The sequence below is a fragment of the Pseudophryne corroboree genome, chromosome 4, assembly GCF_028390025.1.
Source record: "Pseudophryne corroboree isolate aPseCor3 chromosome 4, aPseCor3.hap2, whole genome shotgun sequence".
Classification (NCBI taxonomy): domain Eukaryota; kingdom Metazoa; phylum Chordata; class Amphibia; order Anura; family Myobatrachidae; genus Pseudophryne; species Pseudophryne corroboree.
The window spans coordinates 503597748-503624974 of NC_086447.1; the positions used below are offsets into that span (position 1 = coordinate 503597748).

The following is a 27227-nucleotide window of genomic DNA, read 5'->3' on the forward strand; positions in this document are numbered from 1 at the left end:
ACGTTGCTGGCATTTCATCGTCTCGGCCATGACTAGTGGCAGCAGCTTCAGCACGAGGTGGAAGTGGATCTTGATCTTTCCCTAATTTTGGAACCTCAACTTTTTTGTTCTCCATATTTTATAGGCAGAACTAAAAGGCACCTCAGGTAAACAATGGAGATGGATGGATTGGATACTAGTATACAATTATGGACGGACTGCCACGGTTAGGTGGTATAAAAAAACCACGGTTAGGTGGTATATATTATAATAATAATACAATTATGGATGGACGGACTGCCTGCCGACTGCCGACACAGAGGTAGCCACAGCCGTGAACTACCGCACTGTACACTGGTTGATAAAGAGATAGTAGTATACTCGTAACAATTAGGATGACACTATGACGGTATAAAGAATGAAAAAAAAACCACGGTTAGGTGGTAGGTATATAATAATAAATAATACAATTCTGGTCGGACGGACTGCCTGCCGTGTGCCGACACAGAGGTAGCCACAGCCGTGAACTACCGCACTGTACACTGGTTGATAAAGAGATAGTAGTATACTCGTAACAATTAGGATGACACTATGACGGTATAAAGAATGAAAAAAAAACCACGGTTAGGTGGTAGGTATATAATAATAAATAATACAATTCTGGTCGGACGGACTGCCTGCCGTGTGCCGACACAGAGGTAGCCACAGCCGTGAACTACCGCACTGTACACTGGTTGATAAAGAGATAGTAGTATACTCGTAACAATTAGGATGACACTATGACGGTATAAAGAATGAAAAAAAAACCACGGTTAGGTGGTAGGTATATAATAATAAATAATACAATTCTGGTCGGACGGACTGCCTGCCGTGTGCCGACACAGAGGTAGCCACAGCCGTGAACTACCGCACTGTACACTGGTTGATAAAGAGATAGTAGTATACTCGTAACAATTAGGATGACACTATGACGGTATAAAGAATGAAAAAAAAAACACGGTTAGGTGGTAGGTATATAATAATAAATAATACAATTCTGGTCGGACGGACTGCCTGCCGTGTGCCGACACAGAGGTAGCCACAGCCGTGAACTACCGCACTGTACACTGGTTGATAAAGAGATAGTAGTATACTCGTAACAATTAGGATGACACTATGACGGTATAAAGAATGAAAAAAAAACCACGGTTAGGTGGTAGGTATATAATAATAAATAATACAATTCTGGTCGGACGGACTGCCTGCCGTGTGCCGACACAGAGGTAGCCACAGCCGTGAACTACCGCACTGTACACTGGTTGATAAAGAGATAGTAGTATACTCGTAACAATTAGGATGACACTATGACGGTATAAAGAATGAAAAAAAAACCACGGTTAGGTGGTAGGTATATAATAATAAATAATACAATTCTGGTCGGACGGACTGCCTGCCGTGTGCCGACACAGAGGTAGCCACAGCCGTGAACTACCGCACTGTACACTGGTTGATAAAGAGATAGTAGTATACTCGTAACAATTAGGATGACACTATGACGGTATAAAGAATGAAAAAAAAACCACGGTTAGGTGGTAGGTATATAATAATAAATAATACAATTCTGGTCGGACGGACTGCCTGCCGTGTGCCGACACAGAGGTAGCCACAGCCGTGAACTACCGCACTGTACACTGGTTGATAAAGAGATAGTAGTATACTCGTAACAATTAGGATGACACTATGACGGTATAAAGAATGAAAAAAAAACCACGGTTAGGTGGTAGGTATATAATAATAAATAATACAATTCTGGTCGGACGGACTGCCTGCCGTGTGCCGACACAGAGGTAGCCACAGCCGTGAACTACCGCACTGTACACTGGTTGATAAAGAGATAGTAGTATACTCGTAACAATTAGGATGACACTATGACGGTATAAAGAATGAAAAAAAAACCACGGTTAGGTGGTAGGTATATAATAATAAATAATACAATTCTGGTCGGACGGACTGCCTGCCGTGTACCGACACAGAGGTAGCCACAGCCGTGAACTACCGCACTGTACACTGGTTGATAAAGAGATAGTAGTATACTCGTAACAATTAGGATGACACTATGACGGTATAAAGAATGAAAAAAAAACCACGGTTAGGTGGTAGGTATATAATAATAAATAATACAATTCTGGTCGGACGGACTGCCTGCCGTGTGCCGACACAGAGGTAGCCACAGCCGTGAACTACCGCACTGTACACTGGTTGATAAAGAGATAGTAGTATACTCGTAACAATTAGGATGACACTATGACGGTATAAAGAATGAAAAAAAAACCACGGTTAGGTGGTAGGTATATAATAATAAATAATACAATTCTGGTCGGACGGACTGCCTGCCGTGTGCCGACACAGAGGTAGCCACAGCCGTGAACTACCGCACTGTACACTGGTTGATAAAGAGATAGTAGTATACTCGTAACAATTAGGATGACACTATGACGGTATAAAGAATGAAAAAAAAACCACGGTTAGGTGGTAGGTATATAATAATAAATAATACAATTCTGGTCGGACGGACTGCCTGCCGTGTGCCGACACAGAGGTAGCCACAGCCGTGAACTACCGCACTGTACACTGGTTGATAAAGAGATAGTAGTATACTCGTAACAATTAGGATGACACTATGACGGTATAAAGAATGAAAAAAAAACCACGGTTAGGTGGTAGGTATATAATAATAAATAATACAATTCTGGTCGGACGGACTGCCTGCCGTGTGCCGACACAGAGGTAGCCACAGCCGTGAACTACCGCACTGTACTGTGTCTGCTGCTAATATAGACTGGTTGATATTTAAAGAGATATTAGTAGTATACAACAATACTATACTGGTGGTCAGGCACTGGTCACCACTCCTGCAGCAAAAGTGTGCACTGTTAATTAATATAATTGTACTCCTGGCTCCTGCTAACAACCTGCAGTGCTCCCCAGTCTCCCCCACAATTAATTATAAGCTTTTAATTTATACATTGATGACTGTGCAGCACACTGGGCTGAGCTGAGTGCACACAGACTGAGTCACACTGTGTGACTGACTGTGCTGTGTATCGTTTTTTTTTTCAGGCAGAGAACGGATATAGCAGAGAGAAGTGAACGGATATATTATATTAAATAAAAGTTAACTAGCAACTGCACTGGTCACTGACTGTGGTAAACTAACTCTGTCTGCGACTCTGCACAATCTCTCTCTATCTAATCTATCTATCTCTATTCTAATGGAGAGGACGCCAGACACGTCCTCTCCCTATCAATCTCAATGCACGAGTGAAAATGGCGGCGACGCGCGGCTCCTTATATAGAATCCGAGTCTCGCGATAGAATCCGAGCCTCGCGAGAATCCGACAGCGTCATGATGACGTTCGGGCGCGCTCGGGTTAACCGAGCAAGGCGGGAAGATCCGAGTCGCTCGGACCCGTGGAAAAAAAAGTGAAGTTCGTGCGGGTTCGGATTCAAAGAAACCGAACCCGCTCATCTCTACTAATAACATCAGTGGTTGGTCCTCTTCCATCTGTTGGATGCTCCCAGCTGGTGCAGCCATCAGTAATCGGAAAGTTAGGGAACTGCATTTAGTGCCAGCTGATTGGCTGCCACTGCCATCAATCATGCAAGCAGGGAGGAAGGATAAGCTATTGGTGGTCATTCCGAGTTGTTCGCTCGCAAGCTGCTTTTAGCAGCTTTGCACACGCTAAGCCGCCGCCTACTGGGAGTGAATCTTAGCTTATCAAAATTGCGAACGAAAGATTAGCAAAATTGCGAATAGACACTTCTTAGCAGTTTCTGAGTAGCTTCAAACTTACTCGGCATCTGCGATCAGTTCAGTGCTTGTCGTTCCTGGTTTGACGTCATAAACACACCCAGCGTTCGCCCAGACACTCCTCCGTTTCTCCAGCCACTCCCGCGTTTTTCCCAGAAACGGTAGCGTTTTTTCACACACTCCCATAAAACGGCCTGTTTCCGCCCAGAAACACCCACTTCCTGTCAATCACACTACGATCACCAGACCGAAGAAAAAACCTCGTAATGCCGTGAGTAAAATACCTAACTGCATAGCAAATTTACTTGGCGCAGTCGCAGTGCGAACATTGCGCATGCGCAGTTAGCGGAAAATCGCTGCGATGCGAAGAAAAATACAGAGCGAACAACTCGGAATGACCCCCATTGGACGGCTCACTCGGAACTGTAAGGGGCCGGGCCATGCGGCTGTGCTGTGGCCATACAGACTTCTCAGCGAACGCTGCTGCTACTGCCGCCGCTCAGCCTGGTTAGCACACAATAAATTACGTGAAATACAGCTGCAAAGGCAATGCAACACAGCCTTGGCTTCATGATCACCACTGCTCACTAAGCGCAGCTGCGGTGCTGTAACTGTGTGACAGCAGTCCACGGCTGCTACTGAGGGTGGCCGGCACAGTGGGGTCCCAATCTGCCCCAACCCCCCTGGCGGTTCCTCACCCGCCCCAGCAACAACCACGGCAGGCAGCAGCGGAAGTCACTGTGTCCGGCACCGCACCGCATTACAATAAAGAAAACTCTGCATAAACTACAGCTCCCAGCACCCTTGCTTCTATGAGCTCTGGCAGCAAGGGCTGCTGGGAGCTGTAGTTTATGCAGAGTTTCCTTTATCATAATGCGGTGCCGTGTCGGACCTCGACGCCAATTACCATGGCTGCCGCTGCTGCTGCAGTGGATGTTCTCAGGCGGGTGAGGACATGCCAGGGGAAGGGGGACAATAATGCAGCCTCTACAAAGTGTATCTACCCGCATCCCGCGGGTGGCACCGTCGGGGGGCTCTCCTCCTCGGCTGGCACCCCTGGCGAGTGCCATCCTGGCCAATGGGTAGATACGCCTCTGAGCTCTGTTCCACCATCTTAGTCAGGTCTAAATTGTCCCAATCCACTTGGCTTTTAGGAAATATATGCCATTCTCTGCAGATGATTACAGGAGGGCAGGGGTGCTAGAATGTTTTGTAGTTGGGGGGGCATAAAAAATACATTGTGGCGCTCCCCCCAATTATCCCTCCCGACCCCCCCCCCCCCCTCCGTGCGGGGAGCGCTAACCACAGGATCCCAGCGGAGACACCTTCTTTAAAAAGTGTACTCTGTGCTGCTGCAGCGTGCTGCCCGTGTCCTGTCCTGGTTACATAGTAACATAGTTAATGAGGTTGAAAAGAGGCAAAATGCCCATCGGGTTCAGCCTGCAATCTGTCTTAAGCCGAGTTCATTATAATGTCCCAACTGAAGTAATGTTTTATGTTTAGTTATCATGTTCCTCCCAGATTAAAAATGTCAATATTTTAAATGCTTTAACCTTGGATATCTTTTTCAGTCAAAAATGTATCCAATCCGTTTTAAAATGCATATATAGAGCCCGCCATTACCACCTTCACTGGCAGGGAATTCCAGATCCTTACTGCCCTAACCGTGAAGAACCCTTTCCTGCGTTGAGTATGGAATTTTCTCTCCTCTAGCCTCAGTGAGTGACCTCGCATCTTATACAGAGTTCTTTTAATAAACAATTCCTTTGATAACTCTTTGTAATTTCCCTTTATATATTTGAAGATATTGATAATGTTCCCTTTTAGACGCCTCTTTTCTAGTGTATACAGTTCAACCTAGTAAGCCTTTCCTCATACTCCAGTCCCTCTAGCCCTGGTTGGCTCTTCATTGATCTCTCACGAGCAGGGCCCTCTTCCCTCATGTGCTTACCCTTTTCTTACTTTAATAATCTTCAACTGCACCAAATCCAGCAGTCTTCTGCCACCTGATACTTATTCCAGTATCATCTGCTGATGTAGCTATGTTTATTTACCCTGTACTTGTCCTATATTGTCGTCAACTGTAAGTTGCTGTTTTCTTGTTTGATTATTTGTTTATGTACTCTGTAATTGGGCGCTGCGGAACCCTTGTGGCGCCATATAAATAAAGGATAATAATAATAATAATTGATGCATCACTGGGAGGAGGCATGGCCATGCTGAGCCTGCTGGGACATCCCCGCCTCCTCCCAGTAATCAGTGAAGAGCCGACCAGGACAGGAAAGGGGGCAGCACGCTGCTGCAGCACAGAGCACACTTTTTAAAGTTGGAGTCTCTGTGGGGATCCCGTGGTAAGCCCTCCCCCTCCCCAGCACCTGTGCCTCTGACATGTTTGGGGGGCAACCCCCCACCCCCCCTTCCTGACGCCACTGCAGGAGGGTGAGAAGAGGCAGCCTAGTGAGAATACACCTGAGGTATGTGGTCACATTCAGTATGACAGAGATTCTCAAACGTGGTTCTCAAGGCGCCCCAATGGTCAAAGTTTTAAGTATATTCATGCTTGGCCACAGGTGACTTAATAAGTACCTCAGTCAATTTGATTTAACCCTCTAGATAAATGGATATACTTAATACCTGGACTGTTGGGGTGCCTTAAGAACCGTGTTTGAGAGGGTGTGGTATAGAAGATCTACATGCATTAGGTCCACAGTCATTAGGTTGGCCTCACATGGTTGAAAGGCACTATGTTGACATATGAAAGTTTGTCAGGGAAAAAAGGTCGATGTGACAAATGTCGACACAAAAATGGTTGGCGCTGTTTTTTTTGCATTTTTGGGTTTAGTGAGGATAGTTTTGGCATTTGGGACCGCCAATTGTTGAAACGCGCCCCCTCACGTCTCGCTCTGCTTGCCACAAGATTACTAACGGTTTTGATTTGTGACAGTCAAGGAATGAAAAAATAAAAAATATGATACAAACATGTAACCCACCCCCCAAAAAAACCAAAACCCAAAGCATGTGTTGAACACTTCCTTCCATATCAAAAGTGTTATAGGAGGTTATCAATCTCACACTGGTCATGCTGTGAACCTACAGTAGTCTATTCTGAGATGTATAATAATAATAATAATAATAATAAATTGAATACGCAATATATTCACACTGCTGCTTATCAGGTTACCTGTAATTGGTAGAGGCCCACAAAGTTCTGGTTATTTCCCTTGCTGCTGGTTAACACATATGTTAAAACTAAAATGTGTCTCAGTGTTTCTTAAAAAACAACAACAATGGCTGATATTAACACATATCGGAAGAAGCCGATTCCAGTGGTACTGTAACACAGAGGTATCTTTTAACCTAAGACGGCACAGATATGCTGTCCTACACAGGGTCTTATACATACTGTACTTGCCAACTCTCCTTGAATGCCAATGAGACCATCTGAAATAGTAGTAATCTCCCTGAAGAGTCTCCCTGATTGCAATCTATCCACATGATGTAGCTGTTATATTCTTGGCAAAAGAAAGAAATCAGAACATCAGTGCGATTCCCCTGCATTAGTTATAAGCAAGGCCGTCTCTAGACAATTTGAGGCATTAATGCCTATGTCTCTGTGTCCTGCCAGCCGTCCTCACCTTCCGGGAGCCAGGAGCCGGTGAACGATGAGGCCAGGCAGCAGGCTGAGGCTCAGGAAGCATTGGTGTCGCAGTCTCACTCCCAGCAGCGGCTCTCCTGCAGTCAATCCACCGAACACCATGGTCCTTGCTCGGCAGCACAATGGTGGGTGGGTGGCGGTGCGGATGGTGCGGGTGCGGCTCCAGGGTGGTGGGAGGTGGGGGTACGACGCCCTGGCTGGAGGCCACTGAGGGTCGGGACCATTTGGACCTACTTAATCCGCCCCTGCGCACTGCACTACAGTGAGGAAAAATAAACTACAGCTCCCGACAGCCCTTGTGCCAGGAACTTTCGGCAGGAAGGGCTGCTGGGAGTTGTAGTTTATTTATTTTCTGTTTCATCACTGTAGTGCCGGCAGGGTAGCGTCTAGTTTCTCTTAATGGAGAGGACTTTTCCCATAACCCCCTGGGTCCATGTCACAATCTATTTGGAATAGTAAAGTGTGGCGAGCGAAGCGAGACACCGGGCCCGAAGCGTGGCGAGCGTCCAATGCTGCATAGAAGAAAATTAATTACCCCAAATGAACGGGGAATGAAAAAAACATTTAGGCGCTGTAAGGGCGGAAGTTCTCTCCTGCCCTATCGTTTTGTCACTTCCAGGTCCTGAGCACGAAGGTAACATAGACACAACCGTGCCGGCAGTGGCTTCTACTGAGATGAAGTCATGTTGCGGGGCTTCCGCTCACTCACTAGGTTCTAAACGACCGTGAGGGGGTGCCGGACATTAGGGGGTGCCCGTGCCCACCAGACACCCCCCGTGCGCACACCAGTGGCTCTGACTGGGCTCCAGCACTCCCCATATTGTGACCCCAGCTGGAACCACGGGGCCCTAGTTCCGGTCTCTGACTTGTTGCAGCGGTATGACCAGTAGACGATGCGGCGACTGAACCGCTCTCCCACTTGGGGGCACAATCCAGCAGGGACTCTGGCTGGTACTTGCCGCGGGCGGAGGGTTCCTGCTGCTGGGGACAATGCTATGCAGGTAGAAGGGTCTGGGAGAAGAGCCGCTTGGCCAGAGGACAGAATACAGGACAGATACAGCTACTGTATGTGCTTCCTGTACTGTAAGCATAAACCCCCCCACCCCACCAGGGCTTCTGCCTGTCTGCGGGCCCCCGTGACCCGCCGGGCCCTAAGAGCCCGCCTTTGTTGCCTTATGATAAATCCGCCACTGCACTACACACTGGGCCAGCTTTGCAAATGTGATCCATAGTAATGCAAATACAGTAGGAGGTGTTAAACACCTCCTTGCTGCATTTAGTGTCCCAGCACTGCGACCGCGTCGCAGCCTGGGATAAACATTGTGATTGATGGTGGCGATGTTCCTCACAAACTTCCATCTAAGTAAGCATCGACTTACTCAGGCTGGCCGTCGCAGGGGGCCTTGCGAGCCCAAGAAATCTGCGTCTGAGATGCAGACCTTGGCCTCGCCACTTCTGTAAAATGTATATACTGGCCGGCTCTGCTCCAGCCCCGTCCTCCAAACACCTCTACATGTCAATCAGGCAGGCAGAGGCTGTTGTTAAATTGCGAGCCACACGCAGGACCCACTCTGCACATTAACGGGGCCTGCAAGGTTTCCCGATAATCGGGAAGCTGCTAGAGATGAGCGGGTTCGGTTTCTCAGAATCCGAACCCGCACGAACTTCATGTTTTTTTTCACGGGTCCGAGCGACTCGGATCTTCCCGCCTTGCTCGGTTAACCCGAGCGCGCCCGAACGTCATCATGACGCTGTCGGATTCTCGCGAGACTCGGATTCTATATAAGGAGCCGCGCGTCGCCGCCATTTTCACACGTGCATTGAGATTGATAGGGAGAGGACGTGGCTGGCGTCCTCTCCATTTAGATTAGAAGAGAGAGAGAGAGAGATTGACCTGATTTACTGGAGCTTAGGAGTACTGTAGAACTGTAGAGAGTGCAGAGTTTACTAGTGACTGACCACAGTGACCACCAGACAGTGCAGTTTTATTTAATATATCCGTTCTCTGCCTGAAAAAAACGATACACAGTGACTCAGTCACATACCATATCTGTGTGCACTGCTCAGCCCAGTGTGCTGCATCATCTATGTATATATCTGACTGTGCTCAGCTCACACATCTTATAATTGTGGGGGAGACTGGGGAGCACTGCAGTGCCAGTTATAGGTTATAGCAGGAGCCAGGAGTACATATTATTATTAAAATTAAACAGTGCACACTTTTGCTGCAGGAGTGCCACTGCCAGTGTGACTGACCAGTGACCTGACCACACTGACCACCAGTATAGTTAGTAGTATAGTATACTATATTGTGATTGCCTGAAAAAGTTAAACACTCGTATCTGACTGTGCTCAGCTCACACATCTTATAATTGTGGGGGAGACTGGGGAGCACTGCAGTGCCAGTTATAGGTTATAGCAGGAGCCAGGAGTACATATTATTATTAAAATTAAACAGTGCACACTTTTGCTGCAGGAGTGCCACTGCCAGTGTGACTGACCAGTGACCTGACCACACTGACCACCAGTATAGTTAGTAGTATAGTATACTATATTGTGATTGCCTGAAAAAGTTAAACACTCGTCGTGTGACTTCACTTGTGTGGTGTTTTTTTTTGTATTCTATAAAAAACTCATTCTGCTGACAGACAGTGGCCCTCATTCCGAGTTGTTCGCTCGGTATTTTTCATCGCATCGCAGTGAAAATCCGCTTAGTACGCATGCGCAATGTTCGCACTGCGACTGCGCCAAGTAACTTTACTATGAAGAAAGTATTTTTACTCACGGCTTTTTCTTCGCTCCGGCGAACGTAATGTGATTGACAGGAAATGGGTGTTACTGGGCAGAAACACGGCGTTTCAGGGGCGTGTGGCTGAAAACGCTACCGTTTCCGGAAAAAACGCAGGAGTGGCCGGGGAAACGGTGGGAGTGCCTGGGCGAACGCTGGGTGTGTTTGTGACGTCAACCAGGAACGACAAGCACTGAAATGATCGCACAGGCAGAGTAAGTCTGGAGCTACTCTGAAACTGCTAAGTAGTTAGTAATCGCATTATTGCGAATACATCGGTCGCAATTTTATGAAGCTAAGATTCACTCCCAGTAGGCGGCGGCTTAGCGTGTGTAACTCTGCTAAAATCGCCTTGCGACCGATCAACTCGGAATGAGGGCCAGTGTCCAGCAGGTCCGTCATTATATAATATATACCTGTCCGGCTGCAGTAGTGATATATATATATTTTTTATATCATTATTTATCATCCAGTCGCAGCAGACACAGTACGGTAGTTCACGGCTGTAGCTACCTCTGTGTCGGCACTCGGCAGTCCGTCCATAATTGTATACCACCTACCCGTGGTTTTTTTTTCTTTCTTCTTTATACATACATACTACTACTACATCTCTTTATCAACCAGTCTATATTAGCAGCAGACACAGTACAGTACGGTAGTCCACGGCTGTAGCTACCTCTGTGTCGGCACTGGGCAGTCCGTCCATAATTGTATACCACCTACCCGTGGTTTTTTTTTCTTTCTTCTTTATACATACATACTACTACTACTACATCTCTTTATCAACCAGTCTATATTAGCAGCAGACACAGTACAGTACAGTAGTCCACGGCTGTAGCTACCTCTGTGTCGGCACTGGGCAGTCCGTCCATAATTGTATACCACCTACCCGTGGTTTTTTTTTCTTTCTTCTTTATACATACATACTACTACTACATCTCTTTATCAACCAGTCTATATTAGCAGCAGACACAGTACAGTACGGTAGTCCACGGCTGTAGCTACCTCTGTGTCGGCACTGGGCAGTCCGTCCATAATTGTATACCACCTACCCGTGGTTTTTTTTTCTTTCTTCTTTATACATACATACTACTACTACATCTCTTTATCAACCAGTCTATATTAGCAGCAGACACAGTACAGTACGGTAGTCCACGGCTGTAGCTACCTCTGTGTCGGCACTCGGCAGTCCGTCCATAATTGTATACCACCTACCCGTGTTTTTTTTTCTTTCTTCTTTATACATACATACTACTACTACATCTCTTTATCAACCAGTCTATATTAGCAGCAGACACAGTACAGTACGGTAGTCCACGGCTGTAGCTACCTCTGTGTCGGCACTGGGCAGTCCGTCCATAATTGTATACCACCTACCCGTGGTTTTTTTTTCTTTCTTCTTTATACATACATACTACTACTACATCTCTTTATCAACCAGTCTATATTAGCAGCAGACACAGTACAGTACGGTAGTCCACGGCTGTAGCTACCTCTGTGTCGGCACTCGGCAGTCCGTCCATAATTGTATACCACCTACCCGTGGGTTTTTTTTCTTTCTTCTTTATACATACATACTACTACTACATCTCTTTATCAACCAGTCTATATTAGCAGCAGACACAGTACAGTACGGTAGTCCACGGCTGTAGCTACCTCTGTGTCGGCACTCGGCAGTCCATCCATAATTGTATACTAGTATCCATCCATCTCCATTGTTTACCTGAGGTGCCTTTTAGTTGTGCCTATTAAAATATGGAGAACAAAAATGTTGAGGTTCCAAAATTAGGGAAAGATCAAGATCCACTTCCACCTCGTGCTGAAGCTGCTGCCACTAGTCATGGCCGAGACCATGAAATGCCAGCAACGTCGTCTGCCAAGGCCGATGCCCAATGTCATAGTACAGAGCATGTCAAATCCAAAACACCAAATATCAGTAAAAAAAGGACTCCAAAACCTAAAATAAAATTGTCGGAGGAGAAGCGTAAACTTGCCAATATGCCATTTACCACACGGAGTGGCAAGGAACGGCTGAGGCCCTGGCCTATGTTCATGGCTAGTGGTTCAGCTTCACATGAGGATGGAGGCACTCAGCCTCTCGCTAGAAAAATGAAAAGACTCAAGCTGGCAAAAGCAGTAGCACCGCAAAGAACTGTGCGTTCTTCGAAATCCCAAATCCACAAGGAGAGTCCAATTGTGTCGGTTGCGATGCCTGACCTTCCCAACACTGGACGTGAAGAGCATGCGCCTTCCACCATTTGCACGCCCCCTGCAAGTGCTGGAAGGAGCACCCGCAGTCCAGTTCCTGATAGTCAGATTGAAGATGTCAGTGTTGAAGTACACCAGGATGAGGAGGATATGGGTGTTGCTGGCGCTGGGGAGGAAATTGACCAGGAGGATTCTGATGGTGAGGTGGTTTGTTTAAGTCAGGCACCCGGGGAGACACCTGTTGTCCGTGGGAGGAATAGGGCCGTTGACATGCCTGGTGAAAATACCAAAAAAATCAGCTCTTCGGTGTGGAAGTATTTCACCAGAAATGCGGACAACAGGTGTCAAGCCGTGTGTTCCCTTTGTCAAGCTGTAATAAGTAGGGGTAAGGACGTTAACCACCTCGGAACATCCTCCCTTATACGTCACCTGCAGCGCATTCATAATAAGTCAGTGACAAGTTCAAAAACTTGGGCCGACAGCGGAAGCAGTCCACTGACCAGTAAATCCCTTCCTCTTGTAACCAAGCTCACGCAAACCACCCCACCAACTCCCTCAGTGTCAATTTCCTCCTTCCCCAGGAATGCCAATAGTCCTGCAGGCCATGTCACTGGCAATTCTGACGAGTCCTCTCCTGCCTGGGATTCCTCCGATGCATCCTTGCGTGTAACGCCTACTGCTGCTGGCGCTGCTGTTGTTGCTGCTGGGAGTCGATGGTCATCCCAGAGGGGAAGTCGTAAGCCCACTTGTACTACTTCCAGTAAGCAATTGACTGTCCAACAGTCCTTTGCGAGGAAGATGAAATATCACAGCAGTCATCCTGTTGCAAAGCGGATAACTGAGTCCTTGACAACTATGTTGGTGTTAGACATGCGTCCGGTATCCGCCGTTAGTTCACAGGGAACTAGACAATTTATTGAGGCAGTGTGCCCCCGTTACCAAATACCATCTAGGTTCCACTTCTGTAGGCAGGCGATACCGAGAATGTACACGGACGTCAGAAAAAGACTCACCAGTGTCCTAAAAAATGCAGTTGTACCCAATGTCCACTTAACCACGGACATGTGGACAAGTGGAGCAGGGCAGGGTCAGGACTATATGACTGTGACAGCCCACTGGGTAGATGTATGGACTCCCACCGCAAGAACAGCAGCGGCGGCACCAGTAGCAGCATCTCGCAAACGCCAACTCTTTCCTAGGCAGGCTACGCTTTGTATCACCGCTTTCCAGAATATGCACACAGCTAAAAACCTCTTACGGCAACTGAGGAAGGTCATCGCAGAATGGCTTACCCCAATTGGACTCTCCTGTGGATTTGTGGCATCGGACAACGCCAGCAATATTGTGTGTGCATTAAATATGGGCAAATTCCAGCACGTCCCATGTTTTGCACATACCTTGAATTTGGTGGTGCAGAATTTTTAAAAAAACGACAGGGGCGTGCAAGAGATGCTGTCGGTGGCCAGAAGAATTGCGGGACACTTTCGGCGTACAGGCACCACGTACAGAAGACTGGAGCACCACCAAAAACTACTGAACCTGCCCTGCCATCATCTGAAGCAAGAAGTGGTAACGAGGTGGAATTCAACCCTCTATATGCTTCAGAGGTTGGAGGAGCAGCAAAAGGCCATTCAAGCCTATACAATTGAGCACGATATAGGAGGTGGAATGCACCTGTCTCAAGTGCAGTGGAGAATGATTTCAACGTTGTGCAAGGTTCTGATGCCCTTTGAACTTGCCACACGTGAAGTCAGTTCAGACACTGCCAGCCTGAGTCAGGTCATTCCCCTCATCAGGCTTTTGCAGAAGAAGCTGGAGGCATTGAAGAAGGAGCTAAAAGGGAGCGATTCCGCTAGGCATGTGGGACTTGTGGATGCAGCCCTTAATTCGCTTAACAAGGATTCACGGGTGGTCAATCTGTTGAAATCAGAGCACTACATTTTGGCCACCGTGCTCGATCCTAGATTTAAAACCTACCTTGGATCTCTCTTTCCGGCAGACACAAGTCTGCTGGGGTGCAAAGACCTGCTGGTGACAAAATTGTCAAGTCAAGCGGAACGCGACCTGTCAACATCTCCTCCTTCACATTCTCCCGCAACTGGGGGTGCGAGGAAAAGGCTCAGAATTCCGAGCCCACCCGCTGGCGGTGATGCAGGGCAGTCTGGAGCGACTGCTGATGCTGACATCTGGTCCGGACTGAAGGACCTGACAACGATTACGGACATGTCGTCTACTGTCACTGCATATGATTCTCTCAACATTGAAAGAATGGTGGAGGATTATATGAGTGACCGCATCCAAGTAGGCACGTCAGACAGTCCGTACTTATACTGGCAGGAAAAAGAGGCAATTTGGAGGCCCTTGCACAAACTGGCTTTATTCTACCTAAGTTGCCCTCCCACAAGTGTGTACTCCGAAAGAGTGTTTAGTGCCGCCGCTCACCTTGTCAGCAATCGGCGTACGAGGTTACATCCAGAAAATGTGGAGAAGATGATGTTCATTAAAATGAATTATAATCAATTCCTCCGCGGAGACATTGACCAGCAGCAATTGCCTCCACAAAGTACACAGGGAGCTGAGATGGTGGATTCCAGTGGGGACGAATTGATAATCTGTGAGGAGGGGGATGTACACGGTGATATATCGGAGGATGATGATGAGGTGGACATCTTGCCTCTGTAGAGCCAGTTTGTGCAAGGAGAGATTAATTGCTTCTTTTTTGGTGGGGGTCCAAACCAACCCGTCATATCAGTCACAGTCGTGTGGCAGACCCTGTCACTGAAATGATGGGTTGGTTAAAGTGTGCATGTCCTGTTTATACAACATAAGGGTGGGTGGGAGGGCCCAAGGACAATTCCATCTTGCACCTCTTTTTTCTTTTCTTTTTCTTTGCGTCATGTGCTGTTTGGGGAGGGTTTTTTGGAAGGGACATCCTGCGTGACACTGCAGTGCCACTCCTAGATGGGCCCGGTGTTTGTGTCGGCCACTAGGGTCGCTAATCTTACTCACACAGCTACCTCATTGCGCCTCTTTTTTTCTTTGCGTCATGTGCTGTTTGGGGAGGGTTTTTTGGAAGGGACATCCTGCGTGACACTGCAGTGCCACTCCTAGATGGGCCAGGTGTTTGTGTCGGGCACTTGGGTCGCTGAGCTTAGTCACACAGCTACCTCATTGCACCTCTTTTTTTCTTTGCGTCATGTGCTGTTTGGGGAGTGTTTTTTGGAAGGGCCATCCTGCGTGACACTGCAGTGCCACTCCTAGATGGGCCAGGTGTTTGTGTCGGCCACTAGGGTCGCTTAGCTTAGTCATCCAGCGACCTCGGTGCAAATTTTAGGACTAAAAATAATATTGTGAGGTGTGAGGTATTCAGAATACACTGAAAATGAGTGGAAATTATGGTTTTTGAGGTTAATAATAATATGGGATCAAAATGACCCCCAAATTCTATGATTTAAGCTGTTTTTTAGGGTTTTTTGAAAAAAACACCCGAATCCAAAACACACCCGAATCCGACAAAAAAAATTCGGTGAGGTTTTGCCAAAACACGGTCGAACCCAAAACACGGCCGCGGAACCGAACCCAAAACCAAAACACAAAACCCGAAAAATTTCAGGCGCTCATCTCTAGAAGCTGCACAGGGGATTGTTTGTGCGATCCATGCTGAATAAGGGCCTGATTTTTATTTTGAAGTACCACAAAGAAAACTGTGCACCTGGGCAAAACCATGCTGTACTGCAGGTGGGCAGATGTAACATGTGCAGAGAGATTTAAATTTGGGTAAGGTGTGTCCAAACTGAAATCTAACTTGCAGTGTAAAAAATAAAGCTGTCTGACATTTGTGGGCTACATGCAAAAGCAGTCAGTATTTACCCTGCACAGAAATAATAAAAAAGTATTTTCTCTTCTTGCATTGCAACATGGGGGTAAATTTACTAAGATGGGAGTCCTATTTAAGATGGGATGTTGCCCATAGCAACCAATCAGATTCCAGGTATTATCTTCTAGAAGGTGCTAGATAAATGAGAAGTAGAATCTGATTGGTTGCTATTAGCAACATCCCATTTTAAATAGAACTCCCATCTTAGTAAATTTACCCGATGGGTTGTACCAGTTGTTCCAAATCAGAATCAAGTCCACATACAGCAGAGATGAAGACACATAAGGGCTATCCAGGCTCCTGCTGTGAGCAATGACAGCAATCACAGTGACTGCAGTAAATCACTGCTGTTACCCAGAACTTTGCAGAAGCTCTTTGGTTGTCCCCCCGGCAGCAGTGCCGTTTCTAGCGGCGGACGAGCCGTGCAACTGCATTGGGTGCCTACCGCAGCACTTTTCACCGTTCCTAGACTGCTACCCCACCTCCCTGTCATAGTACTCCGCTCGGGGTGCGGAGTTTCACAGAATAACGCGTTTCCATTGTGACTCCTTGTTGCCAAGGCCCTCTCCATGGGGAAGGCTGAAGGATTTTCCTTCCCCAGGGGGATGCTTTGGATAACCCTGGGGAGAAAGGGATGACCCCGAGCCATGATGCGGATGGAAGTCTGAAGACCCTTGCCCCCTAAAGGGCCTTTTGGCTCTGGGGGTCAGGTATTCAAGGGGGTCTCTCTGCGCTTCAGCAAAGGGGGACCTGAAGATCCTTTTTACCCTCAGTAGGCCTTTTGGCTCTGAGGAGTTGGGGCGTAACGGGGTCCTTCTCCTTTTGGAGAGGGTCCAAAGTCCTACGCCCCCCAGCATGGTTTTGTACTGTTCACTGAGTGAACAGGCAACTCGGGCTTCAAGTAAAAGAAAACAAAATATAGACAGGATTACAACCATTATTTATGATTTATTGGTGGGCTGGATGATCCAGTCACACAGTAATGTTGGCCTGGGGTCAGCGGGATGTAAAAGTGAAGAAAGATAGAATATGTAAAGTTATGTGTAAACTGCACAGAGGGGATGTCATAAGGAAGGAAAGTTTTGAAGGTAACACCTTCCTACATCATCATCAGTGCAACAACAACAATTTATCAACATATCCAGTATATAGTGTCTACATAACGGTAGACCAACTATAGAAAAATGTGGTGACTTGCGCCCTTCTAGCTGCTGCTTAGATCCACTCACAAGAGCACTAAACTCGTTCGAAACATATACACAAAACAATGGAGAGCGGTCCTCAAGCGCTGCTAGATGGTCCAAATAATTCTTGATGACCCGTATATTGTTGATATGGGTGGAAGAGTACAATCAATCAATAGGTGAACATTGTACTGTTGTCACTGTACAGGAACCTTCAAACTCACCATAACTTAGTGAGATGCATTCACATAAAGGTTTCTTTAATTGGTCGTTGTTTATCTTCCACCAATAGCCATATATAAACACATATGAAATGACACTCACCTGGGCTATAAAGCCCTATATGCACCAAAAGGTTTCTTTAGTCCACGTATTCTCCACCAAGCAGACGTGACCCAAGGTTCATAAAAACAATTTATTTTTCCATAAAAAATAGTCCATATAAAAACATACAAATATTGTAATTATTCCTGATCTAGCTGAAAGATGTTTTGTTCCACTCTAAACCCCAAAGGCTTATAGAAGGATTTCTTTTAGGAGACAACACTCCTCACCATACCATTCCCGGGACAGGTCCATGATGAAGTGTTTCTCCAAGATGTTAGCGAAAAAACTTCAAGCCGATAAGGTGAATAAGAGTGGACGACAGCTATCAGGGAATCTCCAGAACACCAACGCGTTTCGGAATGCCTTCCTTCCTCAGGGTGTAGAGTCAAACAAAACAATGGGGTTTTTATACCCTATAACCTTGGTCACCTGATCTCATCTGCCAATCGTATACTTTTTCCCTTTAAAACAATCTCAATTCATATAAACTATGTTTCTCTATACAATGCTTACTTAACAAATACTATAATTAATCTCATTTTATACATTGGTTGGTAAAACAGATAATATATCTATAGTTTTATTCATTTTATTTTCTAAATTGGTTATATATAAAACTTGTTATGTATCACAGACTCCATCGCTATCTCTATTCACTCTATTATAAACAAGCCCTACCCATGATTCTTAGCGATATACTGTTGCATGATAGGCATGATCGGAGTGATTGAACGAATAGCATACAAGAACTGTATAAGAACTGTATAAGGAGCGGTGAACGTGCGGTTGCTATGACAAATTAGGAGCCTATCATGCAACAGTATATCGCTAAGAATTATGGGTAGGGAGGAAATTTTAAGTTGTGGAGAATAGGAAAGGATGGAATGGGCTTGTTTATAATAGAGTGAATAGAGATAGCGATGGAGTCTGTGATACATAACAAGTTTTATATATAACCAATTTAGAAAATAAAATGAATAAAACTATAGATATATTATCTGTTTTACCAACCAATGTATAAAATGAGATTAATTATAGTATTTGTTAAGTAAGCATTGTATAGAGAAACATAGTTGATATGAATTGAGATTGTTTTAAAGGGAAAAAGTATACGATTGGCAGATGAGATCAGGTGACCAAGGTTATAGGGTATAAAAACCCCAGTGTTTTGTTTGACTCTACACCCTGAGGAAGGAAGGCATTCCGAAACGCGTTGGTGTTCTGGAGATTCCCTGATAGCTGTCGTCCACTCTTATTCACCTTATCGGCTTGAAGTTTTTTCGCTAACATCTTGGAGAAACACTTCATCATGGACCTGTCCCGGGAATGGTATGGTGAGGAGTGTTGTCTCCTAAAAGAAATCCTTCTATAAGCCTTTGGGGTTTAGAGTGGAACAAAACATCTTTCAGCTAGATCAGGAAGAATTACAATATTTGTATGTTTTTATATGGACTATTTTTTATGGAAAAATAAATTGTTTTTATGAACCTTGGGTCACGTCTGCTTGGTGGAGAATACGTGGACTAAAAAAACCTTTTGGTGCATATAGGGCTTTATAGCCCAGGTGCGTGTCATTTCATATGTGTTTATATATGGCTATTGGTGGAAGATAAACAACGACCAATCAAAGAAACCTTTATGTGAATGCATCTCACTAAGTTATGGTGAGTTTGAAGGTTCCTGTACAGTGACAACAGTACAATGTTCACCTATTGATTGATTGTACTCTTCCACCCATATCAACAATATACAGGTCATCAAGAATTATTTGGACCATCTAGCAGCGCTTGAGGACCGCTCTACATAACGGTGGTCATTCCGAGTTGTTCGCTCGTTGCCGATTTTCGCTAAGGAGCGATTAAGGCAAAAATGCGCATGCGCATGGTTCGCAGTGCGCATGCGGTTAGTAATTTAACACAAAACTTAGTAGATTTACTCACGGCAGAACAAAGTTTTTTCATCGTTGAAGTGATCGTAGTGTGATTGACAGGAAGTGGGTGTTTCTGGACGGAAACTGGCTGTTTTCTGGGAGTGTGCGGAAAAACGCAGGTGTGTCAGGCAAAAACGCGGGAGTGTCTGGAGAAACGGGGGAGTGGCTGGCCGAACGCTGGCCGTGTGTGTGACGTCAAACCAGGAAAGAAACGGGCTGTGCTCGTCGCTATTTCTGAGTAGGTGTGGAGCTACTCAGAAACTGCTAAGAAATTTATTTTCGCTATTCTGCGAACCTTTCGTTCGCTATTCTGCTAAGCTAAGATACACTCCCAGAGGGCGGCGGCTTAGGGTGTGCAATGCTGCTAAAAGCAGCTAACGAGCGAACAACTCGGAATGAGGGCCAACATGCAGTGTCTTACAGGGAATATTTCATTATTTACCAGTGGAGGTCTAGAGAGGGCAAGTACTGCTAGTCACTATGGGGGTGATTCCGAGTTGTTCGCTCGCTAGCTGCTTTTAGCAGCATTGCACACGCTAAGCCGCCGCCCTCTGGGAGTGTATCTTAGCTTAGCAGAATTGCGAACGAAAGATTAGCAGAATTGCGAAAAGAAATTTCTTAGCAGTCTCTGAGTAGCTCGAGACTTACTCACAAATAGCGATCAGTTCAGTCAGTTTCGTTCCTGGTTTGACGTCACACACACGCCCAGCGTTCGGCCAGCCACTCCCCCGTTTCTCTAGACACTCCCGCGTTTTTCCCTGGCACGCCTGCGTTTTTCTGCACACTTCCAGAAAACGGCCAGTTTCCGTCCAGAAACACCCACTTCCTGTCAATCACACTACGATCACTTCAACGATGAAAAATCTTTGCTCGAGCGTGAGTAAATCTACTAAATCTTGAGTTAAAATACTAGCCGCATGCGCACTGCGAACCATGCGCATGCGCATTTTTGCATTAATCGCTCCGTTGCGAAAATCGGCAACGAGCGAACAACTCGGAATGACCCCCTATGTATGATCCATTGACTGTACATAGTTTATAGAATTTATTTTTCCTTTTCATATCACCTTTATTTGTAATAGGTATTCAAAATATAAGAACAATACAACACAATTGCCCAACCTATACTACTAATACATAGGAAGTATCTACCATAAAAGTAGCATAGAAAACAAGTAGTAAAGATGTAATAGCGAAAGTAACATATATAAATCATGGGTGCGGCTGCGTCTTTTTGCAGTTGTCCATTTGTGACTTGATTTAAATGCAGCTACAAAGTCCTTCATGATGTACATCCATGCGTATTAATGTGCAAGGATTAAGAGACCCCCTCTTTCAGCATCCGTAGATGCTGTTATACCTCCTCTTTAGATGCCACAATCGGTCATGTCATCAAAACTTACATCGGTCCTGTGACAGGTACAGATTTTCAATCTGAGTATGACCTCCAAAGTGAACGATTTAGCATCTGTGTAAGCAAACGCATCAGCGACAGCATGCGGCACTCCCACAATACGCTCCATAAGAAGGACCATCTCCGTGCACCTGTTTATCCACTTCCCAGTCATCGCCTAGTAACACCCAGCACTTTTCCAGAACATTTCTGATACTGTGCATCTCAATTGCAACAGCACCTTTACACTCTGTATAACACATGCGACATAGGAGCTTTTAGGGAGACACATCAGCAAGAAAAGGCATACAAGAAATATCAATATTCAAACAGAATTGAAGTAAGAAACAATGGGGGTCATTCCGAGTTGATCGCTAGCTGCCGTTGTTCGCAGCGCAGCAATCAGGCTAAAAATCGGCACTTCTATGCATGCGTATGGTGCGCACTGCGCACGCGCGTCGTACTTTCACATAAGCCAATGTAATTTTACACAAGCTCTAGCGACGCTTTTCAGTCGCACTGCTGATCGTTCAGTGATTGACAGGAAGTAGGTTTTTCTGGGTGGTAACTGACCATTTTCGGGGAGTGTGTGTAAAAACGCAGGCGTGCCCGATAAAAACGCAGGAGTGGCTGGGGAAACGGAGGAGTGGCTGGCCGAATGCAGGGCGTGTTTGTGACATCAAAACAGGAACTAAACAGACTGAAGTGATCGCTAGCTAGGAGTAAGTCTCGAGCTACTCAGACACTGCACAATCTTTTTTTGTAGCAATGCTGGGATCCTTTCGTTCGCACTTCTGCTAAGCTAAGATAAACTCCCAGAGGGCAGCGGCTTAGCGTTTGCACTACTGCTAAAAGCAGCTAGCGAGCGAACAACTCGGAATGAGGGCCAATATCCAGTTAAACAGCAAGATCGGGCAATCAGTTAAATAGTACAAGCCCTTCATAATGCTGAGAAAATAAAGAAAAATATATTTATCTATATTAAAAAGTGGTACGATTTGTCCGTCTCGCACAGGTGCCCCAACACACCCGCAGTCAGCATCAGCCCCTCCATCAATACCATAGGGAGAGACATTTATTTTTAATTTTAGATGAGAACGCCTTTGATAAAAAGAAACTTCTATTCTGATGCATAGAAACAAATTAAAGTGCTGATAACATGAGCATTGAGAATTTTACCTTATCTACCCATCATTCTATTCTAATTCTCAGGCTCCCAAGGCAGAGCTGCTGTCTAGTCAAGAAACTGGTTTGTGTCACATATCTAATCTAGTGAGATTTACAGGCCCGGTGACAGGGGAGGACAAAGGGCAATCTTGTAACAGGCCCTGAAATTCCGAGGGGCTCCGGACCCTCAGGAATCTTGGGAGTCCAATTACTGTGTCTGTCTTGTCTGTGCCACGCTGTAGTCATCATATCGAGTGCAGAAAGAGAAGGAGTGGGAGGCAGAGAGGCCAGCTTGCTGGCCGCCGGTAGCTGGCACAATAAAGTTTGTTTTATGCCGTGTCCAAAGCAGGGCACGTGAAGTCATGACGCACGTGATGTCATGACGCCGTGACACTGGACAGCAAATTAGCCTAGACACCTGTGAAGATGATGCAGAAAATTCAGCATGCATGCAGTGTGGGCTGGGGAGACAAGGGCCGAATGGTATAGACACAGGGAGACTGAGAGACACAGGTAGGCCGCATCACAGGGGGAGGAGGAGACTAAAATACACAGGGGAATGGGAAAGCTGAGAGACACAGGGATGGGGGGGCCGAGAGACACAGGTGGATAGGAAACACAGGCCACAGATGAGGATGAGGCTGAAACGATACAGGTGAGGAGTGGGGCTAGAGAGAGGCAGCGAAGTCAATGGCTGATCAGCATGTACCTGCCCCGGAGGCATAGGCACAGGCACCCTCTAATGTCTGACACCCAGACACGCAACGCCAAAAGCAGAATCATAGGCCCGGAGCTCTGCTTGGCCGGTGGTACAAGATACGCCAGTGGCCACCCCACATACACATGCAGAAGCACCTCTGTTCATTGGCTAGTTCTGTTGAGTGGGTCCCCCTCCCGGCACTATGCTCTGCAGGAAGTACAATATGTGAGCCGCAACTTCACAATGAACCAATGTGGGAATACAGAGAGGAGCAGGCTGCAGCTCCGCCATCCGGCCTCTACTCAACGAGGTGAACCAGGAGAGGAGGGCGCTGTACAACCACACCCACTGAGGATGCTTACGAGGGCTTTGGACACTGATGAGGATGCTGATGAAGGATGGTGCTGGGTGGCTGTGGACACTGATGAGGGGCTGAAGCCTGATGAAGGTGATGAGGATGGTTCTGAGGGCCCGTGGGCACTGATGAGGGGCTGAGGACGGTGCTGTTGACACTGATGAGGGACTGAGGAAGGTGATGAGGATTGTGCTGTGGGTCTGTGGACACTGATGAGGGGCTGAGTATGGGGCTGAGGAGGGTGGGGAGGATGGTGCTGAGGAAGGTGATGAGGATGGTGCTGTGGGGCTGTGGGCAATTGATGAGGGGCTGAGGAAAGTGCAGTGGATGCTGATGAGAGGCTTTGGACACTTATAAGGGGCTGAAGAAGGTGCTGTGGTTGCTGATGAGAGGATGAGGGCAGAGTATGGGGCTGAGGAAGATTATAAGGAAGGTTCTGAGGGGCTGAGGAATGTGCTGTGGATGCTGATGAGGGGCCATGGACACTGATGAGGTGCTAAGAAAGGTGCTGTGGACACAGATGAGGGGCTGAGGACAGTATTGTGGATGCTGGTGAAGGGCTGAGGAAGGAGCTGTGGGGCTGAGGACTGTGCTGTCGATGCTGATGAAGGGCTATGGACACTAATGAGGGGCTGAGGAAGGTGCTGTGGGGCTGAGGAAGGTGATGACTGATGAGGGGCTGAGAGAACTGAAGAATGTGCTGAGTGGCAGAGGAAGGTGATGTGGGGGTGGGTCACAGGAGGGGGGCTCCAAATCAGTATCTTGCCTAGGGCCCCATGGTTTTTTAATCTCACTTTGAGTACTAATAAGCGTGGAATCGGCACAATTATTATCAGTCAGTGACACATGTTTTTTTCCTTTTCAACTAAATTATCCACTCTATGGGCAGAATTCAATTGTTTTCGGTGCTGGCAGCCAGTAGATGGTGTAGCTATTCAAATATTTCTACGTTTGGGCGCGATCAGCTGCTGGAGTCGGCATTTCAGCTCACTACATCCTGAGGTAGCGAGCTGAAATGAGCGAAAAAAGTGACCCGCTTGGGCAGCCAAATGGGCCTTTGTCGCATTGTGCCCTTACTTTGGGTTTAGCTGCTTTTACGTGGCTACATCCGACCTCTCTGGGCACGACGTGTACGATAAAGGAGAACAATTGAATATCCCCCTCACCCCCAATTTCTCTGACGTCCTAGTGGATGCTGGGAACTCCGTAAGGACCATGGGGAATAGACGGGCTCCGCAGGAGACTGGGCACTCTAAAAGAAAGATTAGGTACTATCTGGTGTGCACTGGCTCCTCCCTCTATGCCCCTTCTCCAGACCTCAGTTAGAATCTGTGCCCGGCCAGAGCTGGGTGCTCCTAGTGGGCTCTCCTGAGCTTGCTAGAAAAGAAAGTATTTGTTAGGTTTTTTATTTTCAGTGAGCTTCTGCTGGCAACAGACTCACTGCTACGTGGGACTGAGGGGAGAGAAGCAAACCTACCTGCTTGCAGCTAGCTTGTGCTTCTTAGGCTACTGGACACCATTATCTCCAGAGGGTTCGAACACTGGGCCTGACCTCGATCGTCTGTTCCCGGAGCCGCGCCGCCGTCCCCCTTGCAGAGCCAGAAGACAGAAGACACGACGAAATCGGCGGCTGAAGACTCCTGTCTTCATTAAGGTAGCGCACAGCACCGCAGCTGTGCGCCATTGCTCCCACTGCACACCACACACTCCGGTCACTGTAGGGTGCAGGGCGCTGGGGGGGGGGGGGGGGGAGGCACCCTGGGCAGCAATTTGAATACCTTTTGGCACTAAAAATACACATATACAGTCTAGCACTGTATATGTGTAAAAAACCCCGCCATTAAGTTACACAAAACGCGGGACAGAAGCCCGCCGCTGAGGGGGCGGGGCCTTCTTCCTCAGCACACCAGCACCATTTTCCCTTCACAGCTCCGCTGCAAGCAGCTCCCCAGGCTCTCCCCTGCAGTATCCTGATACAAGAAGGGTAAAAAAGAGAGGGGGGCACATAAATTTAGGCGCAAATAAGATAATTAAGCAGCTGTTGGGTAAATCACTTATTTTAGTGTAAATTCCTGTGTTATATAGCGCTGTGGTGTGTGCTGGCATACTCTCTCTCTGTCTTCCCAAAGGACTTTGTGGGGTCCTGTCCTCAGTCAGAGCATTCCCTGTGTGTGTGCGGTGTGTCGGTACGGCTGTGTCGACATGTTTGATGAGGAGGGTTACGTGGAGGCGGAGCAAGGGCAAATAAGTGTGGTGTCGCCCCCGTCGGGGCCGACACCTGATTGGATGGATATGTGGAAGGTCTTAACCGACAGTGTCAACTCCTTACATAAAAGGTTCGATGACGCAGCAGCCTTGGGACAGCCGGGGTCTCAGCCCGCGCCTGCCCAGGCGACTCAGAAGCCGTCAGGGGCTCATAAACGCCCTCTGGCTCAGATGGTGGACACAGATGTCGACACGGAGTCTGACTCCAGTGTAGACGATGATGAGACCAATGTACAGTCTAAAAAGGCCATCCGATGCATGATTACTGCAATGAAAGATGTACTACACATTTCTGATGTTAACCCGGTTACTACCAAGAGGGTTTATATGTTTGGGGAGAAAAAGCAGCCAGTGACTTTTCCCCCATCTGATGAATTAAATGATTTGTGTGAAGAAGCGTGGAGTTCCCCTGATAAGAAACTAGTGATTTCTAAGAGGTTACTGATGGCGTACCCTTTCCCACCAACGGACAGGTTACGTTGGGAAACATCCCCTAGGGTGGACAAGGCGCTCACACGCTTATCTAAAAGGGTGGCCCTGCCGTCTCAGGATACAGCCGCCCTAAAGGAGCCTGCGGATAGAAAGCAGGAAGCTATCCTGAAGTCTGTGTATACACACTCAGGTACTATACTGAGACCTGCTATTGCTTCAGCATGGATATGTAGTGCTGCAGCAGCATGGACTGATTCTCTGTCAGACAACATTGATTCCCTCGACAGGGATAATATTTTGCTAACCCTAGAACATATAAAAGACGTCATCTTATATATGCGGGATGCACAGAGGGACATTTGCCTGCTGGCATCTAGAATTAATGCAATGTCCATTTCTGCCAGGAGAGTATTATGGACTCGGCAGTGGACAGGTGATGCTGATTCTAAAAAACACATGGAGGTTTTGCCTTATAAGGGTGAGGAATTGTTTGGGGACGGTCTCTCGGACCTAGTATCCACAGCAACAGCTGGAAAGTCGACTTTTTTACCTCAGGTTTCCTCACAGCCTAAGAAAGCACCGTATTATCAAATGCAGTCCTTTCGGCCTCAGAAAGGCAAGCGAGTCAGAGGCGCATCCTTTCTGGCCAGAGGCAGGGGTAGAGGAAAGAAGCTGCACCAGGCAGCCAGTTCCCAGGAACAAAAATCCTCCCCTGCTTCCACTACGTCCACCGCATGACGTTGGGGCTCCACAGGCGGAGCCAGGTGCGGTGGGGGCGCGTCTCCGAAACTTCAGCAACCAGTGGGTTCGCTCACAGGTGGATCTCTGGACTGTACCAATTGCATCTCAGGGATACAAGCTGGAGTTCGAGGCGACTCCCCCCCGCCGTTACCTCAAATCAGCCTTGCCAGCTTCCCCCAGGGAAAGGGAGGTAGTACTGGCGGCAATTCACAAGCTGTACCTCCAGCAGGTGATAATCAGGGTCCCCATCCTTCAACAGGGAAGGGGTTACTATTCCACAATGTTTGTGGTACCGAAACCGGACGGTTCGGTGAGACCCATTCTGAATTTAAAATCCTTGAACACTTATATAAAGAAATTCAAGTTCAAAATGGAATCGCTCAGAGCGGTTATTGCAATCCTGGAAGAGGGGGATTTTATGGTGTCGCTGGACATC

At 47.0% G+C, this 27227-nt stretch overlaps 1 protein-coding gene and 1 long non-coding RNA gene across 3 annotated transcripts in view; one reads left to right on the forward strand and one right to left on the reverse strand.

Moving 5' to 3' along the window:
- TRAPPC3L (trafficking protein particle complex subunit 3L) overlaps positions 1–27227 on the reverse strand; it is a 324467-nt gene that overhangs the window by 98337 nt on the left and 198903 nt on the right. Inside the window, exons 1-2 of one of the 2 annotated variants that reach the window (XM_063919703.1) lie at positions 22311–22576; positions 21142–21381 (exon numbers count right to left, since the gene is read on the reverse strand). The exons of the other annotated variant lie outside the window; for it this stretch is intronic. Of the exons in view, the coding sequence (XP_063775773.1) occupies positions 21142–21306 (165 nt within the window). The 5' untranslated portion in view covers positions 21307–21381; positions 22311–22576. Of the gene's footprint in view, positions 1–21141; positions 21382–22310; positions 22577–27227 lie in introns of those variants that run through there. 2 annotated transcript variants of the gene reach the window in all.
- Positions 22696–27227, forward strand: part of LOC134911559 (uncharacterized) — a 54717-nt gene continuing 50185 nt past the window's right edge. The window contains exon 1 of the long non-coding RNA XR_010176671.1: positions 22696–22811. This is a non-coding gene — a long non-coding RNA (uncharacterized LOC134911559). The remainder of the gene's footprint in view (positions 22812–27227) is intronic.